The sequence below is a fragment of the Vicugna pacos genome, unplaced genomic scaffold (assembly GCF_048564905.1).
Source record: "Vicugna pacos unplaced genomic scaffold, VicPac4 scaffold_129, whole genome shotgun sequence".
NCBI lineage: Eukaryota > Metazoa > Chordata > Mammalia > Artiodactyla > Camelidae > Vicugna > Vicugna pacos.
In genome coordinates, this window is record NW_027328809.1 from 420,412 (window position 1) to 440,011 (window position 19,600).

At 40.8% G+C, this 19,600-nt stretch overlaps 1 protein-coding gene across 1 annotated transcript in view; it reads left to right on the top strand.

Annotated features, from left to right (window-relative positions):
• LOC140695062 (trafficking protein particle complex subunit 9-like) overlaps positions 1 to 19,216 on the top strand; it is a 33,452-nt gene extending 14,236 nt beyond the window's left edge. The window contains exons 2-8 of the mRNA XM_072957998.1: positions 7,610 to 7,795; positions 9,125 to 9,246; positions 9,683 to 9,743; positions 9,902 to 9,999; positions 10,277 to 10,397; positions 17,043 to 17,169; positions 18,950 to 19,216. Of these exons, the coding sequence (XP_072814099.1) occupies positions 9,948 to 9,999; positions 10,277 to 10,397; positions 17,043 to 17,169; positions 18,950 to 18,952 (303 nt within the window). The 5' untranslated portion in view covers positions 7,610 to 7,795; positions 9,125 to 9,246; positions 9,683 to 9,743; positions 9,902 to 9,947 and the 3' untranslated portion in view covers positions 18,953 to 19,216. The remainder of the gene's footprint in view (positions 1 to 7,609; positions 7,796 to 9,124; positions 9,247 to 9,682; positions 9,744 to 9,901; positions 10,000 to 10,276; positions 10,398 to 17,042; positions 17,170 to 18,949) is intronic.
• The last annotated feature ends 384 nt before the right edge of the window (positions 19,217 to 19,600 follow it).

The following is a 19,600-nucleotide window of genomic DNA, read 5'->3' on the forward strand; positions in this document are numbered from 1 at the left end:
TGATTAGAATTAATTGTTTTCCAGGCAGCAGATCTGTTGGTATAACAGAAATTTAGTCCATTGAATTCATCTAGAAATCCTTCCTGCTCTGCTTCTGTCCACACTTGCCATGTGACTGCCTGCCCGTGTTTGGGCCGTGGAGGAGAACATATACTCATGGTTGAACTCTGATATTGCAGTCTGGTTCATAGTTTCACATCTTCTGTTACATTAATAAGTTAAATTTCTGGTTTTCTTGCATCAGTGTCTCATGAGTTTGGTTAATGTGAAACCAGTCCATGGGAGCCCAGGGGTTATGATGGTATAAATTTTTAGCACGTTGTGGCACTTCTAGCCATGCAGACATGACTGGGGGATGTACGCCTTTCTCACTGATTTCTCCCAACAGCAGGGTCCTCTCACGGATGTGAGGCTGGGAGCTCTCTGAGTAGCTCAGTCAGAGGCCAAGTCCACCAATCCGAAAATGATGAAGTACCTGGAAGTGGGTTTAATAAAAGTAAAGGGCTTCCAGGTAGTCCGATGGGCTGTTCAAGAAATTTGGTGAAAAGCTGTCCACTGTCTGTGGTTTAGCTGCTTCTTTGCTATTGAAAAGTCTGGAGTAGATGAAGGGATTTTAAAAAGCAGAAAGGAGTGATTTCAGGTGGTACATCCACACCGGTGAGAAGTGATGGATGACCGCCTGTGTGAGGCACAGACAGAGTCTTACAAACTTCATAAAACAGCTTCAAATGCTCTGCCATCTGAGTGCGCTTCATATGGGGTCCAGTTCATCACTGGTCACGCTGTGAGGGCAAGTAACTGACGATGGCAGAAAGGACACGGAGGCATCAAAAAGGTCTCACTCATGTTCCCTGTTTAAAGAATGTGGCACAGTGTATTATATTTGAGCTGGTTTTTCACTGAACAGTTTTTAGTGTTTTCTGGGACTCCCCAGTGCCCCAAGGTTCCATGCAGCTGGGTGTCCCCTCATTGCAGCTCCGTCAGCGCTTGCCCTGGGCTGATGTGGTGTCACGGGAAGCAGGACGGTCAGCGTCCCCGGCTCCTCTGAGCTCCGTCTCCTCATCTGCAGAGCCTGGTTTCCCATCCGTGTCTACTTAGTAGGGTTGCTGAGAATCACACGTGATGGTTATCAGGTGTGATTTCTGGTTGTCTCTGCGATTGGCAAATAGCCAATAATTGATAGAAACTCTTGTTTTTTTTATTGTAATTGTGTCTCCTAGATTGCAGTGGTTTTTAGTCTGCATTTTTTTATAACTTTACTCATTTTTAAATATGCCCTTATTTTATTTATTTTTTTTTTGAGGTACTGGGGACTGAAGCCAGGACATTGTGCATGCTATGCAGGTGCTCTACAACTGAGTAATACCCACCCTCCTTTTCTGCACTTAAAAATAAATATTGCAATACACAAAATAGCTCTTAAACTCCATCATGGGACCTGGTCTCTGTATAGGCAAATGAACACGTATACTATTTCAATAAGAACAAATGCTGTTGAGACATAAGTTTCTGAATCTGTTAATGTGCTTAAAAACGATCATAGCTAGTGATAAACACGAGACTTAGATCCAGGACTTTTTAGGGTATGTTTTGCCATCATGGGAAATTACATTCTACCGAGAAGGCTAATTGGGTCTCTTTGATATTTGGATGGTTTAGCAGGTGATCAAGGCTTTCCAAAGCTGACAGTTTTGTATTTTAAACTAACTGCAAAGTTATCTTCTAGAAGATGGAAATCCTAAGTTTGTGAATTTCCCAGTAATCCAGGGGGTATGTGTCTGTGTCTGTGTCTGTGTGAACGTTTGTGTGTGTGATTTCAGGAATGTAGAAATAAGTTCCATATAGACTTCTGATATCTTTCTCTTCCAGTTCAAGGTTTAAGCATATCCTTACACAAATAAATTGATTTTCTTTTGTCATTTGGCATATTGGCGGGAATAAGAGGTTCTCATACTTGTTTCAGAAGGGTTGGGAAGCATGAGCTTAGAAAACGGGAGGAGAAAGAGGCAGGGAGACACTTCACACTTTGTGCAGTATATGAGAAACGGTAGCTTTTCTTTTCTCTTTTCTTCTAAAGCAAACTGGCTCTGAATTGTAACACACTATTACTCAGAATTGCTTTTCTAATCAGATACAAGTGCCTCAGATTTTTCAAGGCAACATGAATGATGAAATGTGTTTTAGCATTTATCTTTAAAAGTAGTTTTATTTCTCAAGTAAAAGACTATAGCCTGTTTCTTCCAGCGTCTCAAGAAATTCTCATTGATCTATGTACATGTTCTATGTGCTTATTTTCTTTTCTTTTTTTTTTAAGTGCTTGTTTCATTGTGGTGTGAATCAATGTTTAAAATTTCTGGATTTTGATCTTTAGAAAATGCTGATATATCAGAACTGTTAAAAACCTGATTGTTCTTTGGTCCTTGTTTGGTGGGGCACCCTATTGATTACTCTTGTCTGTTAAAGAGAGAAATTCTTCCTCTAGCCTGCAGATCATTAAGTGTATGGTTTGCAGTATGCCTTTAAATTTCATTGAATGCATTGAACATGATTGTCCAGTGAATTTTGAGTTGACTCATAGTAATGACTTTGCTTTGATTCTGTGGCTTTTGCTCCTCTCCACAAGAGCTTGAATTCTCTGTTGCATTTTGTATACGTGTTCTTCACAGTGGAAGAAATTTTGCATTTTTTACAGAGGTGGTTTTTCCTAACACCTCTGAATGCCTTCTGTAATTGATACAACAAAAATCTGTTATTTCAATGCTTAATTATTTCATAAACTAGTTTTTGGCTTAATCAGAAACAATGACAGAGTGATAATAAAAAATAGGAAAACTTTCCTTCCTTTGAAGAATAGAAATCAGGTGGTCAGGCTCACCCATGCTTTGGGCCTGACACACTTAATCTCATGTCATTGTGTATCATGATTCGGAGATGGAGTTGCTTCAGGTTTATTGATTTTTGTTTTAACATTTGTGTTGAATTCTTTCTCCAGGCTTATGTATCCTGTTGGGTTTGTTGAAACTGTAGAAGGGAAACAAAAGCTTTTTTTGGTTTCCGGAGGCCTGAGTTGCTGATGATAAGGGTTGAGGGTGGGCTGAGGAACAGAGTGACACTCCCTCTGCTCCCAGCTGAAATTGATGAACAATGAAATCAATTAAGTGTATCGGTATTTGACCAATAGAAGTTAGCGAGCCCAAACTGGCTAGTTATGCCCAAAGAAAGTACTGAATTCACCTGCAGAATTAGGTGCTTTACCAAGAAGAAGCAGCTTAGAGCAATCAGAAAAATCAGTCCTATGATGAGATATAAAGTAAATATAATATCTTTTATTTCTGAAACTTTTCTACGTTAAGTTGTGTAGAGCTAAAATTAAGTTTCAAGCACCAGGAGTTAACAGTGTGGGTGGTTCTGTATGATCATTATTCAGGAATGTGCCTAGACTCTGCTAGAGTGGCTGAAGCTGGCAGGAAAAGACCCAGAGCCAGGATTTGTCACCTTAGGGTGTCCTCCATAATGGTTCCATGTGGGAGCCCATGATTGGGTTAACAAATTGTAACAGACCCCAGCCGCCTGTCAAATTTAAGAAGAAAACGTATGCTTAGTAACTGCTTTGCAAGCAAGTGCCTGTGCATCCTCACTCCTGTCTCCTTGCCTTAAAAAGCAGAGATAATGCTTTGCTTGCGTAGATGATGTTTTAGATAGCACTCTGCTCATCGCAAAGCAATGACCCAGGCCCACAGCTATAAAGGCTGGGCTTGTGTGCAGTTAGATACTCTATTATCCCCCAAGCAAGGACCTAGCTGGTCTGGTGGTCTGCTTTGTAATTCACATGTCTAAAGGATGTATCTTATTCCCCTCACCCCATGACTTACCTAAAGATACACTAAGCCTTTGTACTCATGGTGGATTCTACAATCTCTGTCTCATCCTTCTTTCCCCAAGTTCCTGCTTACTATCACACAACTGTTAATGACGTTTTCCTTTGATTATACACAATAAATATGGGATCATTTGAGAGGCTCGTGGAGTTGGGTCCCTACGCCCTCTCTCTTTCGTGACTTTTTCCACAGAGTCTTGAGTATTCATTCCCTGTACGTAAGACTTCTGCCAGCCAGAACCCACAGTTCCAGGTGAGAAGGATGCAGGCTTTATCTCTCCTACCTCTAGGGAGAGAGAGTAGAAAATTGAGATCTGCTCTTCCGTGGTCCCTTCCTGCCCCAGGTCTGCTCCAGTTCACCTGCAGCCTTCTGGCCTCTGCTCACACTGCCTCTGTCCCAGGACTGACAGCAGCCTTTTCTTCCCTGGTAAACATTTCCTGTGCCTTTTAGAAGTTGGTCTCTTCTCTGCAATACAACCCTGGCAGATGTGATGGTGGTAAACGTGCTGGAGGGCAGTCACTTGGGGACTGCCAGGAGCCATGCTGATTCTCCTGAGTCTCTCATTCGGGGTTACAGAACTGTCGAGCAGCAGAGGAAGCCCTTTAACGTGAGGCCAGCTCAGCATTGCATCACTTTCATTTTATTTTTGAATTTTCAGTGGAGAAATTATTTGTAGCAAACTGTTCCAGATTTTTGGCTGCCTGCTTTCCTCACCACCATTTCCTTGTTGGCTCTGGTGCTTGTTGTAAGAACCAGGTTTCTTCTCTGGTTATTTCTAGCAGCTGGGCTTGCCGAATCCTTGATCTGCATTTGAAGCAGAATGCTTCTTCGTGATGTCAAGCTGATTTTCCTATTTCTGAATATTTCGTGTACACTCAGCAACTCTTTCAAGTGAAATGCTCTTGTCCAATTCTGTTAACCCATATTTGCCGATCTCCTGCTTTCATGCTGAGGGCAGTTTCTTCTTCCTGTAATAAAAGTTAGCAATTTGCATTTACTATTTGAAGGTTCTGGCCCTAGGTGCTTTTGTCCTTAACAGTTTTAATACAATTCACCCATTAAAATGTGCAGCGGTTTTTACTCAAAGCCCAGAATTGTGCATCGCAGTCAATCTTAGAATATTTTCATCCCCCAACAGGAAGCCCTGTATGCACAAGCAGTCATTCCCATCTTCCTCATCCTCCCCCAGCCCCAGGCAGCCATTGTTCTCTCTCTATGGATTTGCCTGTGCTGGACATTTCATGTAAAACAAGTTATTTCATGTAAATGGAACTGTCTATTGTGACTGACTTCTTTCACACTGAGTAACTTTTTCAATGTATTTCCAGGTTGTGGCCTGGGTCAGTACTCTATGCTTTGCTATTGCTGAATTATATTCTACTGTATATCTGGGCCCTACTGTTTACCCATTCATCAGGTGATAGTCGTTTGTGTTGTGTCTGCTTTTTGTTTGTGAAGAGTAATGGCGCCGTGAATACTCCTGTAGGAATTTTTATGTGGACATTTGTTTTCAGTTCTCTTACTTGTGTGACCAGAGAGCAGAAATGCTGGGTCATTCATAAACCAAATGTTCAACTCTCTGAGGACCTGCCAGGCTGTTTTCTAAAGTGGCCACCCTGTGTTACATCCTCAAAAGCAAGGGCTGCGCGCTCCGCTTCCTCTGTGTCTTCATTAGTGCTTGTTACACATTTTTTTTATTATAACCTATTGTAGTAAGTGTGAAGCGGTTTCTCCTAGTGGTTTTGACTTGATTTCTTTTACAGCTAATGATATTGAACATCGTTTGATTGTGCTTATTGGCCATTTGTATATTTTCTTTGAAAAATACATTTTCAGATACTTTATACACATTTTAATTGAGTTCTCTTTTTCTTGTTGAGTTGTAGGAGTTTTTTCTTTTATTTGAAGATACAAATACTTAATCAGATAAATAATTTGAAAAAACTTTCTCCTCTCAGATGTTTTTTCACCTTCTGGATGGTGTCCTTTGAAGCAAATTTTTAACATTTGATGAACTCCAATTTATCACTGTTTTCTTTGTTCCTTGAGCTTTTGGGGTAATATTTAAAATCTGAGGTATTTTATTTAAACTTTTATATAAAAAATAACTTAATTCTTAAGACTGTTCTAGGAGATGGGTGCTGTGGCTGTCCCCAGTCTATGGATAGGAGACTGAGGTGCAGAAAATTTCACTGAAATATCAGTGTCACAGCTACCCAGTGCTGTGGGATTTCAGACCCTCATGTTTGTCCCCAGCATTTGTGATCTTCACCACCATGCTCCACTACTGCCTGGAATCATTAATGAAAAAGTTTTCCTTTTTTGATTTCTTGATTGTTTGTTTTCTCATTGGGGAACTCACCTCTTCATTTTCCTTGCAGAGATCTGTGTAGGTTTATTTTAGATCTCATGTACTTATTTATTACACAGGCTCCAGCGATGATTGTGCCTAGTTGATCTAATCAATTCATACTCAAGTCTTTCCTGCTCATGACACTAAAAAGAGAGTCATGATTTACATAATGCTCAAAGAAGAATGTACTTGAGTGATTTTATTTTTCTAACCAATCAAACAAATCAAATAAAAACCCGGTGTTGGAACAGATTATAAGCCCTGCAGAATAGGGTCACTGTCTTCCTTGTGTTTCATTTGATTTGTCACAGTGTCTGGATAGTGCCTTGCTGTCCAGCAGTTTTGTGAGTATACGGTGCTCGTGAATCATTGTAAGGAAAGAATTTTGACAACAGACTGTGTTGTTCATTTCACAAGGGAAAAGATCATATAGAAATACTGCTCAGATTTATTTTAAAATTAAGCTTGGTGTTTTGAGAAGGGTTCAAGAAACCATACAAAAATCTTTTTCACTAATTTTAAATCTATCTTAGACACATTATGCATACATGGCAGAGTAACTTATCAACTAGTTTTGACAAGAGGAGTGTATTATTGATTATCTATTTTAGTTGAAATATTCTACCTGGGATAAAGTAATCAGTGCCCATAAATGAACAAATATGTTTGTATTTCTATGCAACATGGGGGCAGACTTCATATGTTTTTATATAATATATATGACTGTGTGTTTTAATCTGTCTGTCAGTGTTTTTATAGTTTTTCATCAATGTTGTAACTTTAGAATTCTTCTATGGAAATCACCCCCAATTCTAGTGCAGTTTGTACTGTGTATCCTGTCTTATGCATGGGATTCCACTGTCCCCTCACTGAGGAATTTCCTCTCCTATTGAGTTAGTAGCAGAGTTAAAGGAACTGTGATTTCTAGGCCTTTGCTCTCCATGTGTTTGCAGTTGGCTGTCAATCAAGATTTTCTCTTTCTTGAGTTTTCATTGTTCAATTAGAATTTTGGAAATAACAATTAATATGTTGCAACACTCTCCCTAGAAACTTGATGTGTTTGTGCTTTTCAGTTTCCAATTTACAAAAAATGTAAATGCACTCTTGTTTTTAAATAGTCCTTTTTCACTAGATATTTGTTTACTTCTTTATAGTCAAAATATTTTTTTCCCAATGAATGAATAGGTTTGCATGTTTTAAAAGATACCTTACTTTTTAAATTTCTTATTCTAACAGGTATATTCGTTGTACAGAATTTAGAAAATAAGGATAAACACAATTATAACTTAAAAATGGCCTCTAATCTCACCTGGAGATACAGTTGTAAGGTTTGAAATTGAGAATTACAAGTCCTCTCAAACTGTTCTTCTATTTCAAGTACGGTTTGGTTACTGAGATCCTCGAATTCCCATATGAATTGTAGCAGCAGATAGTCAGTTTCTGCAGAGGAACCCACTGGGATTGTGATCGAGTCCACGTTGAATATATGGATCGCTCTGGGGAGCACTGCCATCCCAAGAATGCTGTCATTTGATTCAGGAATGTGCGTGGTGTGTCTGTCCAGGTATTTAGGTATTCTTTAATTTTTTTCAGCATTGCATAGAGTTTACATTGGATTATTTTACTATATATTTTGCCTTTATACTGAGGACAAGTGTGCAAGGTACCGGGATCAGAAGTGTATTGGAGCTCCGCAGCTTGCTGCCACCATGGACGCTGTGCTCTTGCTTCACCCACCGTACAATGTTGCACAAAATAGGACCTAAGTAACTCTCTCTTGAAAGAATGATTATATGATTGCTGGATGATGCTTGAGAGTCCTTGTGATGATGTCTTTTTCCCAGAATTTCCCCTCTTCTTTACTATGCCCTTTCCCTTCCTTTCCTCCAGCCTGTGTTTCAGCCTGCCTGTGGCATTGATTTTCCTTGTCTGTGGACTCTTCCTTTCACTAGTTCGTGATAATGTTACATGTGAGATGTGGAAACTTGCTAGATGTCAAGAAAGAGGAAATCCATTGCATTCTAGTTTTTTTAGAGTGTGCTATTGTATTATCGATTGAAATGAAATCAGGCTGACCCATTGAGCCATCCCCTGAGCTCTTTTTGCCTTCCTACAGGTGATACTGCTCTCGTTGCTGCATGTGCCCTTCCCCCAGACTTGGTTTTGGGGTTGAGTAAGTCACCGTCACTGGAGCCCTCTCTTTAAATGATGAAGAGAACATTTGCTCTTTCTCCCTGTTTGGGGACTTGGATGAGATGAGGCAACAGATAAAGAATGGAGCCCCACCTCATTCTGACCCCCGCTCTTTCCGTTCCTTTCTCCAGGGGAAGAGTACAATTCAAAAATATAAAGATTGTGAACTAATGAGATAGACAAGACAACCGATCATTTATTAAATACCCTTTCATGCCAGAAACAAATGTATTATACACACAAAAAGCACATAAAATACGGTAGTACTGTGGTTACAAACGTGGGTCCGAGTTCGAGTCCTGGTCTGGAGTGACAAGTCCTGTGAGATGGAGAATTGGTAGGTCGGCTTAGCCTCTCTTGGACTTGTTTTCTGTCCTGCAGAGATGGGGCTCGCTAGGCGTCCCTCCCCCGTAGAGGTGCTGAGGGGTGTAAAAGACACGTGTAGGCAGACCGAGCACAGCTGCTCTTTCCTCGTAAGTGCAGGATAGCATCGCTTTTGCGGTGATGGCTTTATGACTGCACCGTGTAGACTCTCAGTGCTCCAAAGGGATGCCTTGCAGATTGGAGATGGGATTCTCACTTCTGTATATACCCAAGGATTGTGTTATTGGGCCTTGCTAATTTGACTCTATTCTTTAGAAAGTACATAATGTAGATATATTTTTCAAACATGCATGATTTTTTCTTTTATTATTTATAGTTCTACCCTCTCATCTCTTGGTGTGACTTTTCATGGAATCCAGGAAACAGTCCTAAGCAACCTGCCTCTTCACACTTCTCCGTGGTGGTTTCCTTCCCTGACTAGAAGAGGGTTTTGCATAGGTAATTTTGATTGCTCCCCTTCTCTTGGAGACTCTCTGTTTTTCTGCCCATCTCTCACCTGTCCATCTGTCCATTTCTCTACCCACTCATTCTTCTGACTTGTTTCAATAAGCATTTCAGGCAGCTTACAGAAGAACAGGTACCAAATAAACAGGTGAGAAAATGGGGCCAAGTTCATACAGTGAGGCTAGGAGTTGAGCCTGTGTGAGAGTTGCCAGCGTGAGACACACGCCTCTGCCTTGTGACTTATAAGATAGACAACATCAATGTGCCTGAAGCTCCCAGCAGACACAGGGAAACAGGGTTTGTGGGAGATGCTCATTGGCTGTGAAATAAATAAGTGGCTTAGTAGAAGCCCAGCCTTTCCAAGTACTAAGGCTTAGGAGAATATTTTAGTGTCTTCCAAAATCAGATTATTGCATCTTTTCTTTTTCAGAGTTTTATGTATAGTTGGTTTACATTCTATACCTGGAAATTTCTCCAAAACTTCTGCCCACGTGAGTCCCATGACTCAGGAATGGGGTGGTTCTGCTCATTGACGGGTGTTGGCCAGAAACGGAAAATGACAGCCTCAAAGGAGCCTGGGATTTATCAGTTATGTTTTGTCAGTGCTGTAGATTTCAGAAAATGCTTTCACCTTTTCTTTCCATCTGAGGCAGCTGCGCGCTCTCTTACCAGCATCAGGAGCTCAGGGCCACGGGATGGTGGGGGCTGACTGCACTGCCGTCAAGACAGCTGAGCTAGTCACTGCAGGTGTGGTTCTTTTACATACTGCAGTTCATGCTCTTTACTAGAATGTTTCAACAGGGAGTTAATTAACTGAGTTAATTAACATTTTATAAATATGATGCTTTGTTGAAAAGACAGTCATAGGCAGAATATAAGTTGTGATCACTTTAAAAATGGTTTCATTACTGAAATTTCAGTAGGAAAGATCCAGTTTATCTTATTTCCGCCTCTCTTTAAAAGTAACAAAGAAACAAGACAGAAAAAGCAGAGGATGATTTCTGTTCTTCCTCTCGGCTTGCAGGCGCCCTCACCTCCAGTGGCATCCATCCAGACACCAGCACTGACACTGGCCGTGCTCAGAACTGCCTCAGCCCTGAAGACACATCTGACAAATGGAAGGGGGCCACGCCCTGTTACAGCAGGTGCTCTCACTTTGTGGGTCCTTATGTAACTGTGCGGTGTTATTCAAGATCGCCCTTTCTACACTTTGTGACGCTGCTGCGGTGTCTCCTAGTTATTTGTTTCTGTAAGTACTCGTGTAATTTTCCAATGTGTGGTACTAGACATCTAAAAATGCATTTTTCAGATGAAAAATAGTGTGTATTTAATATAAATGTCTGAAAAAAGGGTCAAAAGGATCTATCCTGGTGCCAGTACTCAGAGATAATAATTAACACATTAACATCTATTTTCTGTTCTTTTCATCAGTGTGTATTACCTCTGTCATAAAAACCAGCCGCAATGTGTGCCTGTTTGCTGTGTGGAGACCTCCATTTTCCATTCAGCTTATGACAATTTTTTTACAGTATTCTATCTCTGCTGGCATGATTTTTAATGACCATTATAGCATTCTGTCTTGTGGAGTCCTCGTCCATTTTACTTTGGACTTAAGTAAACTTTTATATTCCAAGTATACTTAATTGAAATTCTGAAAAGAGAACTGTGGTGGTACCGAAAGTCCCCTACTTCCCTTCCCCTTTTTTCCTGAGAGTAAAAACTGCTGACCATGTGGAGTATATATTTCATGACCTTTATGCCTATGTCATATATATATACACATACATAAACGTATATGAGAAATCTATGTATATGTGTGTGTATATATGCTTTATTGAAAAATAAGGCCATACTATATGTTTTCTGCAGCTCGGTTTATTCACTCAGGTATATATCACAGACGTCCTCTCCCTCCAGACTCACCCGGTCCTTTCAGATAGAGTAGAGGGTTTTCCTGATATGCAGGTTTGGTCTCTTGTGTAAGGACACTTTTCATGGGAGCGTACTGTGGACAAGGCCTTGGACCACGCCGAAACACCGGAACTTTAGTGCCCACAGCTCACCGTGATTTACCGCATCATTGTCTTGATGGTGGACACTTAAGTTTTCTCCATTTTCCACTGTCAGAAAGGGTGTTTGACTGGCATACTTCTTATACAAACATTCCTGTGATCTTGTATGAGTATTATTTTCGTTAAGCTTTCTGGAAATTTAGTCCTTGGATGTGACAACTACATAAATCACAGGCTCCTTTCAAGTGAATCTAGAAATTCCTTCTCCTGTGGGACATGAAAAGATGTAGAATAACTTATGTAACCAATTCTCTATCGCTGGATATGATTTCACTTCAGCTTTTCTTCTCACCATTGTAAACAGTGCTGTGTAAATGCTCTGATAAGTACATCTTTTTGAACTGAATTTTTCTAAATGAAACGATTCCAAAATGTGGAGTTCAGCCTGTGTGTACACACGTTTTTCAGAGTTTACATATCCATTGACATGTCATCCTCCAAAAGATCGCTCACAGTTTGTTCTCTCAAAGATGGACACTAGCTAGAATATCTTTTAAAAATATGTGCCAATATGATGAGCAAAAGTACTTTTTCATTGTTTTAATTTGCACTTGATGACCACTGAGGTATTGAGCATTTTTCACTCATTAGCCATCTGACTTTTAAAAAGTGAATGATCTCTTTTGTCCTTTGCACACATTTAAGTGAGGCAGCTTCTTGTTGCTTTGTGACAGCTCTATGTATATTATGAACATTAACCCCTTGTCTTCATCAACATGTATCAGAGAGCTTTTCCTTGTCATTTTTTGCCTTTCATTTTGTTCAGTAGGTTCATTTTTGTTGTGGCCCAAAATAATCTTAAGATTGTAAATGTCTTCTTTTTGGGTTTTATTCCTGATATTATTCTTAGAAATACTTTCTTATAATGGTATAAATTTCTTCTGTAGGTTTTTTTAATCTCTAAGATGGAGATGATGTTGGTACTTGTTATAGTGAAGAGAAGTTGAATTAATATGAGCAAAGAATTATATTCGCTGTTATTAGTACTTTCTAATATTCACATCACATTCTGTAATTTTTCTTGCGGTCATTATGACTGGAATAGAATTTGTTTTTTCCAGGGGATTCTCTGATTGTCCCAAGACAATTATTGAATTCCTACTTTGCTTTTTAACTTGAAATCCCACCTGTAAAGAATACTTATGTACACTAGAGTCTCTTTTTGAGCTCATGGTTTATTTTTATCAATCTTACTTTCTTACACTAGCACTATATCTTACATATTGTAAACATTTATTTAATATCTGACAGTGTGATTTTTTGATTCTCTTTTCGATCCCAAATTTTCTTGGTTAGTATTATGACTTTATTATTCCTGAAGAATTCTAATATAATTTTTCAAGTTAAAAAAAAAAGAAGTGCTGTCGTGGGATTTTTTAGTACTTTTGAATTATCTTTAGGAGAACGTACATTTTTACAAAACTGCTTTCCTCCATACAAAATGTTGATGTCTCTACTTTCACACCTCTTACTTTACCCCACAGTACAGTCGTGTACTTCCTCCATGTACAACATGGGCATTGTTTTTGAGTTTATTCCAGATAATTGTTGATGTTTTTGTTAATTATTTAAGTCAGAATTTTTTGCTATTGTATATTTTAACTGTTAAAACTGACACCTAGGAAGGCAGATTCGGTTTGTAAATACTCACTTTGTAACTTCTCATTTAAATTGTAAGTATTAAGTACTTGTTACAGAATCCTTTCTTTTCTGTTTTTAGAAATTTGTTTCCAAGATTCTCAAAATGGTCATAGCAAAGTAGTATAGGTGGGGACAGAGATGGAGAGAGGTAGTGTGGCTCATGTACAAACTGTGAGCACTTTCATGGCTGTGTTTATGCTGGAAAAGCCACTGAAGATTCCAGGATAAAACAGGGGTGGCTTTGTATGCAGTTGAAAGCCAGCTTTCTTGCCTGGTGAAGCCTGGTGGGCGTGACAGGTAGATGATCAAGGTCGAATGGAGGTTATTGGCTGCACAGAGCGCTGTGTCTGAGAACTGGAGAATATCGCCATGGGAAATGCTTGGTGCCAGGAACAAAGCAGAGGAGCTGGGGACCCTGTGTGTTAAGGAATTTCCAGCCCTCGGAGTGGGAAGATCAGACTCTGCATTCAGATCTGAGTTTGAATTCATCCTCTTTAGTTTACTTGTCCTCTGACTTTTGTCAAGCTATATACCCTCTTTCACTTCCTGTTTTCTTATCTCTCAAAATAGGAGAATTACAGCCTGCTGCTAGATTGTTTGATCAGGTTAAATAATTAGTGTCTATAAGATGTCACGTACAGTCACAAGCTCAGTGAGAAATGGGCTGTCACCTGTTCTTCTGCAACTCAGTGCTTGACAAGACATGTGGGAAAGCCAGTCCCTAATTTGTGTGTGATGCAAGTAGGAACAAAATTAATGTCTTGCCTTTCCCTAGCAGTATACTTACAGCTTTGCTTCATTTACTTCTTTCCTCCTTTCCTTTCCCCTTTCCCATCCTCCACCAAAAGATCCTGAGACTCTCTCAGAATAGTAGATTCAAATTACTTTAAAGGTTGGCTCATCCTCATGAAATGATAGTAACATAAAAAAAATCTGTGCACATCCCAGAATACATTGTATTTGATTTACACACACATGTGTGCACACATACACACACACAATCAGGCTACCTTCCACTTGCAGAGGGATAAGGACCACTTTTTCTGAGTTTTCACTCACTGAGCTTGAGAACAATGTCTCTTACACAGACTTTCACCAGGCTTCGTGCATGGTGTTTTTAATTGAATTTCGGCTTTGTGGCCATAGATATAGTCTCCTAATAGAAGAGAGAAAGTGGAGACATAGACATTCCGCTGAGATATTGGTGTCATCATATTTTAGTTGGAAAGGACTTAAGACAGCATAGAGTCGTAATATTATATGGGTGAGAATCCATGATGTTGTAACTTGGACAAGAACATGGACCTTCTGCCGTCTTGTCCACAAAGGTGAAGAGGCAACTGGGCAGGGGATGGTAGGGATCCTTCTTGCTTGAGTTCCATGTTCTTGCTAGTTTTCATTGCTCAGTTGCCTTTAGTTTATGTCCATGAGGCCTCTCATGGGAAGGTCACTCTGTCCTGATAGATTGAGTTTCTTATCAGCAAAAAGCTCTGGACCCACTCATATTTCCCAGAGTTTTCTGCTGACCTGCTGACACTTTATATAATTGAGACCTAAGAAACTACTGAATATAAAATCCTTATTGTTATTGTTTGCCCTCGAGTTCCATAGGAAGGGGTGCTGTCTCAGGCTGTCTAAAGCCAGATCTGAACAAAGATAGGGTGACAGGCTGTGCTGCTGGTCCTCCACAGTTGAAGGGGATTTCCAACTTAGCTTTATATTCAAGGCAGATGAGTTCAAATCTTGCCTTTACCAGTTATTATCTTTGTGAATTTGGGGAGAAACTGTACTTTTTTGTGTCCAAATTTGTTTATCTGTAAGTAAGTTCAGTATTTATTTTAAGGTTTCTGTTTTAGAATTGAATGAGCTAATACTCTCATTTATACCTAAACTAGTGATCTCATGGTTCTATGCTGGTGCCTTGGTAGTTGATTACTAAGGGACTCCGCAGTGAGATTGGGGGTGGGGGACCCTGGATAATAGAGCTTATATTCCAGGATATGCTTGTAAAAGACTGGATGTGCAGTGGATTTTTAGTAAATATCTACTCCTTTCCTAATCTGCATTGATTGTGTATATATCTTTATACTAATATATGAACAATTTTTATTGCAATTTAAATATCTTTGTACTATTTACAATATCTAATTATAAAAATACGTGAAATAAAAAGATTTGAATTTATTTTCTTTTCAATAAGCAAAACAAAATAAAATAGAAAAGAAAAAAGTTTTGAAGGAGTAGAAATAATTTTATTTCTGTGGAATCAATTCCTTGTAATAGGTTTTTTGTTCATGTTGTTAAAAAGCATATAAAATTGATAGGTGGTGAAATACTGGAAATGAGGAAACAGTGGAGACATACTACCTCTAAGGCAGTCAATTTGTTACCAAGTCCAAACTCGTTCTGCTTGCTGCATGACAGGCCAATTAATCGGGAGATGAGATGTTGGAGTAAGGAAAAGAGACTTTATTTGTAAAGCTGGCAGACCCAGAAAATGGCATATTGTTATCCAGTAGAACTCTCTTCCCCAGGGCAGAATTCAGTCTCCTTTTATACTAAAAAGTGGCGGGGATGTGGCTGGTTGTTGCAAACTTCTTGCTGTATGAATTGTTTGTCTTTGAAATCCTTTGTTCCTGCAGCTGTCCATGTGGGTCAAATTATGGTGCCCCTGTAAAACCTCCAAAATAAAGAAAGGTTATTCACTATTTTACAACTTGCCATCTATACATAAGTGTAGAAGAGCAAATATCCTTAAAGATCAGAGCCCGGAGAATAGACCCTCCTGGATATTTCAGGCTAAAGGCAACTTTCTTTTACAAAAGGTGCAGAGATAGCAAGTCTGAGCCTAGAAAACAAGGTACAGGATTAAAGCCAAATGAACACATCTAACATGGAGTGAAATTTGTTCTTTCTATTACAATTTCTTTTTCTCCCTCATAAATAATTTTAGTAAGAAACATGAGCAATTTTTTTATTTTTGCTTCTTAATAAAGGACTACAACTACAATTTAGTGAGCAGGGATGCTGTGCGTGCCTTGGTGTCACAGCAAACTCTTGTTGGTGGTGGTCGACCCTGCAACATGCCTGATGCCCCATGAGTGTTGGTGAGGGTCCCCCTAACCAGGGGCTCTATTCAGGAACCACCATATGCGCGTTGACCTCTGGCACCTCTTTTTCAGCTGCAGGAAATTTTTTCAGATTCTATGATAGAAAAATCACTCTAGCTAGGGATAATCAGGGAATAAAGGAAGAGGAAAAGGGCTTGAAGTAGAGTAGAAGAGAAAGACAGAAGCTCAGGGAGCCTGGGGGCTTGGCAGCTCTTCCTCGGGAGAGAGAGGAGCAGAGGTGTGGATGGGACCGGCTACGGAACCAGCTCCTGCAGCTTTCCCTGCACCCAAGCCACACAGCTTTTAATAGGGCCCAGGACTCTCTCCTGGCTGGATGTCACCCTGGGCAGAACCTTGAGAATCGAAGGTAAGGGGTGGGCAGCACTCACCTAGGGGGTCACTGAGGACTTTGGTCAAGTCCACATTGACTTTTCCAGTCATGTGCCTTCACCTGTTCTTTATCTCAGGATCTGAGAAGCAGGAGCAAGGAACTCAGGGAGAGATCCAGGAAGATATCTGACTGTGTTAAGAGACAGTCACAGTGACACTGGGAGCGAAGACACTTGCAGCAAAATAAAATAATTTCACAACTATTGCATCAGAGCTGCATGTGTGAGAGAGCCTAAGCCTGTCTCAGAGTGCAGGGGACAAGCGGAATGGAATGGTAAAATTAACAGTGACAATTGAAATTTTGTTAAATAGCCTGCTACAGTTAATTTTATCACTTCAATGTATGCAGGTGTATTTCTATGAGCATTTATAGGTTCACACAACCCCACCAGCCCCTCTTGCCCCCATGGGGGATGGGATTTCTCAAGCACAGTGCCCCTCCTGCTTGCTTGGGCCACGCTGCGGGTCCTCACCTGGGGCCAGACTGCTACAGTACACTGAGTCCCCGAGGCACGGCCTGGGATACATGACAGGAACAACTGTGCTCTTGGCTGAGGGCCTCCATTTCCCCCTGCAGTGTAAGAATGCCGGTGACTCAGTTAGAAGCATGCATCCAAGCCGTCCTTCCGTGTCATCACCATCTAGAAGCGGTGCCTGAATCTTCTGAATTTCTGCAGAATGTGGTTTACAATCACCTTGAACAAGTGAGTGTGTGTCCTCTTTCAAGTGGAGGAGTTACTGCCGTTTTCCTGGAACTTACTCACCACTAGTCCATCTGATTTTTCTGTGCTAGGATTCAGTATGGCCTGCTAATAACTCTGCAGTCAGATCTAGAAACCCTGATGAAGAGGATTATTTATTTTCTTTCTTTATATGATAGTATTTTACTTTCAAATTTCTGAGTTTTCAGTTCTTGGAGGAATTTTTTCGGGGGTTGGAGAAACAACTTTGCTCTTACCATCTTTGTGACCTGTTGCTATATGCGTCTCACCTGTCTTCTGTCACTTGTGAGGCGGTACTATTTTTGACCCTGTCCGGGTTGTTCATATTTTAAAACATAAAATCTGTAAAAGTACAGTCCCTTTTACTCCAAAGACATTCCACAAATACTCCTTTAATCTGGGTATGGTTTTAAGAAGACACAATAATTAGAATATATACTTGCAGGTTGCCAGCGCAAAATCCCCAAATTAATAGTCAAGCTCAACATCTAAAATCTTTCTAATCTACCATGGATTTGTATGGATAAGTGAAGTAGTTTGCTAAGAACTCAATCCTCCCAAGCTGATGCTCTGCCAGATGGTGGAGCCGAGGGACGAGGGTGTGTCCTGCCCTTCCTGAGCTGACAGTTTCATGGCAAAGACCTTCACCAGGTGAAGAAATTGAAGTTTCTTCTAAGAAGAGTGGGTCTGAAATGAGTCCAAAAGCGTGGGAGAGACACAATCACATTTGTCTCAAGTAGGGGAGAGTGGCTGTGGGGCCACTTGGGAGACTCATGAGTCCAGGTGGGCAGTGTTGTTGGCTTCCACTTGAGCGGTGGGACGGTCAGTGGGTAAAAGCGAACAGATTGAAGGCATGTTTAGATGGTAAAGAGGAAAGGATCAATGATTTCTGTGAAGGTAGGATGGAGTAAGGCCCAGGTTTCTGGGTGGATTAATGAGTTAAATAATGGTCCTGCTGTTTTCTGAGGAGGGAAAGCAGCAGAGGGAGTTCTGGGGGAAAACTGATGAGTTCAGCTGTGAGTAAAGTGAAAGGCTGTTAGATGTGTGGTCTGGGAGCTCTGGTGAGAGCCAGTAGTGAGTAGGGGGCGGGGAGAGAGACTTTCAAATCATTTTGTCTTGTGAAAATACATACAAGAATGAGTAATGACACAACCCCTGTATATTCTGGATTTAAAACCCAGTAACATTTTGCTATATTGACTGCAGGGGTTCTTAATTTTTTAATAGAAATAAAATAAATAGAAACAAAATAGTGGAGTTAATGAATATCTTAGAGTTGATGTGTGTCCTTGTATGTATTTTCATACCTCATCTGTTTATAAACATAATCTACAAAAAGTTAACTTGCTTAGCATTAGAGTTAAACAGAGGGACGTGACACACTCTGTTGGTGGTTCAAGGTGATTTCTTGGGCAAATTATGTAGCCTCTCTGTGCCTTAGTTGCATCTTCTGTGACTGCCCCCGTGCCCCTCATCACAGCTGATTTCCTAGACTAGAAGTTGGGAGGGAGGCTGCTGAAGGGAGTAAGAGGTGGCAACTGCTAGGGTCACTGAAGAGAGAGACAAAAACAGATTAAAGCCGAGAAACTGAGTGCTAATACCCTCAAAGGAGAAAGAATCCCTTAGTTTTTTGAGCCACTTAGCCTAAGAGAAAGAAAATCATGTGGATCCAAAGCTCTTGAGCATATGAGTATTGTGGGTGGGAGGGTTTCATCAGAAAAGGGTTGAGAAAAGGCCTTTTGGTTTCCCTTTACGTTTCCAGTAGGATGAGGTGCAGAAGAAAAACCGCCCGTTTCACAGTTGAAGGTGCTGTTTTGTGCGAAACTGACCGAAGGTTGGAAACCATTCATCAGTGGTGCTGGCAAAAGAAGAGACTGCTGGATTGGGTGGGGCACTTGCTGTGACTTCCAGGTGACCTGCTGGCTGGGGGCTGTGAGGCGGGCAGTAGGTTTGCAGTGTGACCTGGGTATAATCCCTGGCAGTGAGGCTGCTGATCTGACTAGCAGAGCTGGTCAGACACCGTCCTAACGGGGCTGCTAGGGATGAGGCCTGGGATACCTGCCATGCTGAGGGCGAGAGGAGAGCTCCCCTGAGGTTGTGTCCCTGTGAAGATTAGAAACGTCCTCCTGCAGGGGAGGAAGAGCCTCTGAGCAGCGGGCCGGATGCACAGGCAAGACCAGCCTGAGCACGGAGATTTCAGGAAGCCGGAATTCATACAGGCCCGAACAGCCTTGTTCCTGAGAAACTGGAGGGAAAAGATGCTGCAAATGCAGGCTAAGTTCAGACACTATTGTGTGTCATGAGTGATAGGAAAAGACTGTTCAGGCAGCCACGAGAGAACCCTGTGGTTGTCCCAGTTGGGCGTCACACAGGAGGGAGGAGCAGAGTTATATACTTTGCCACTTATTAGCTG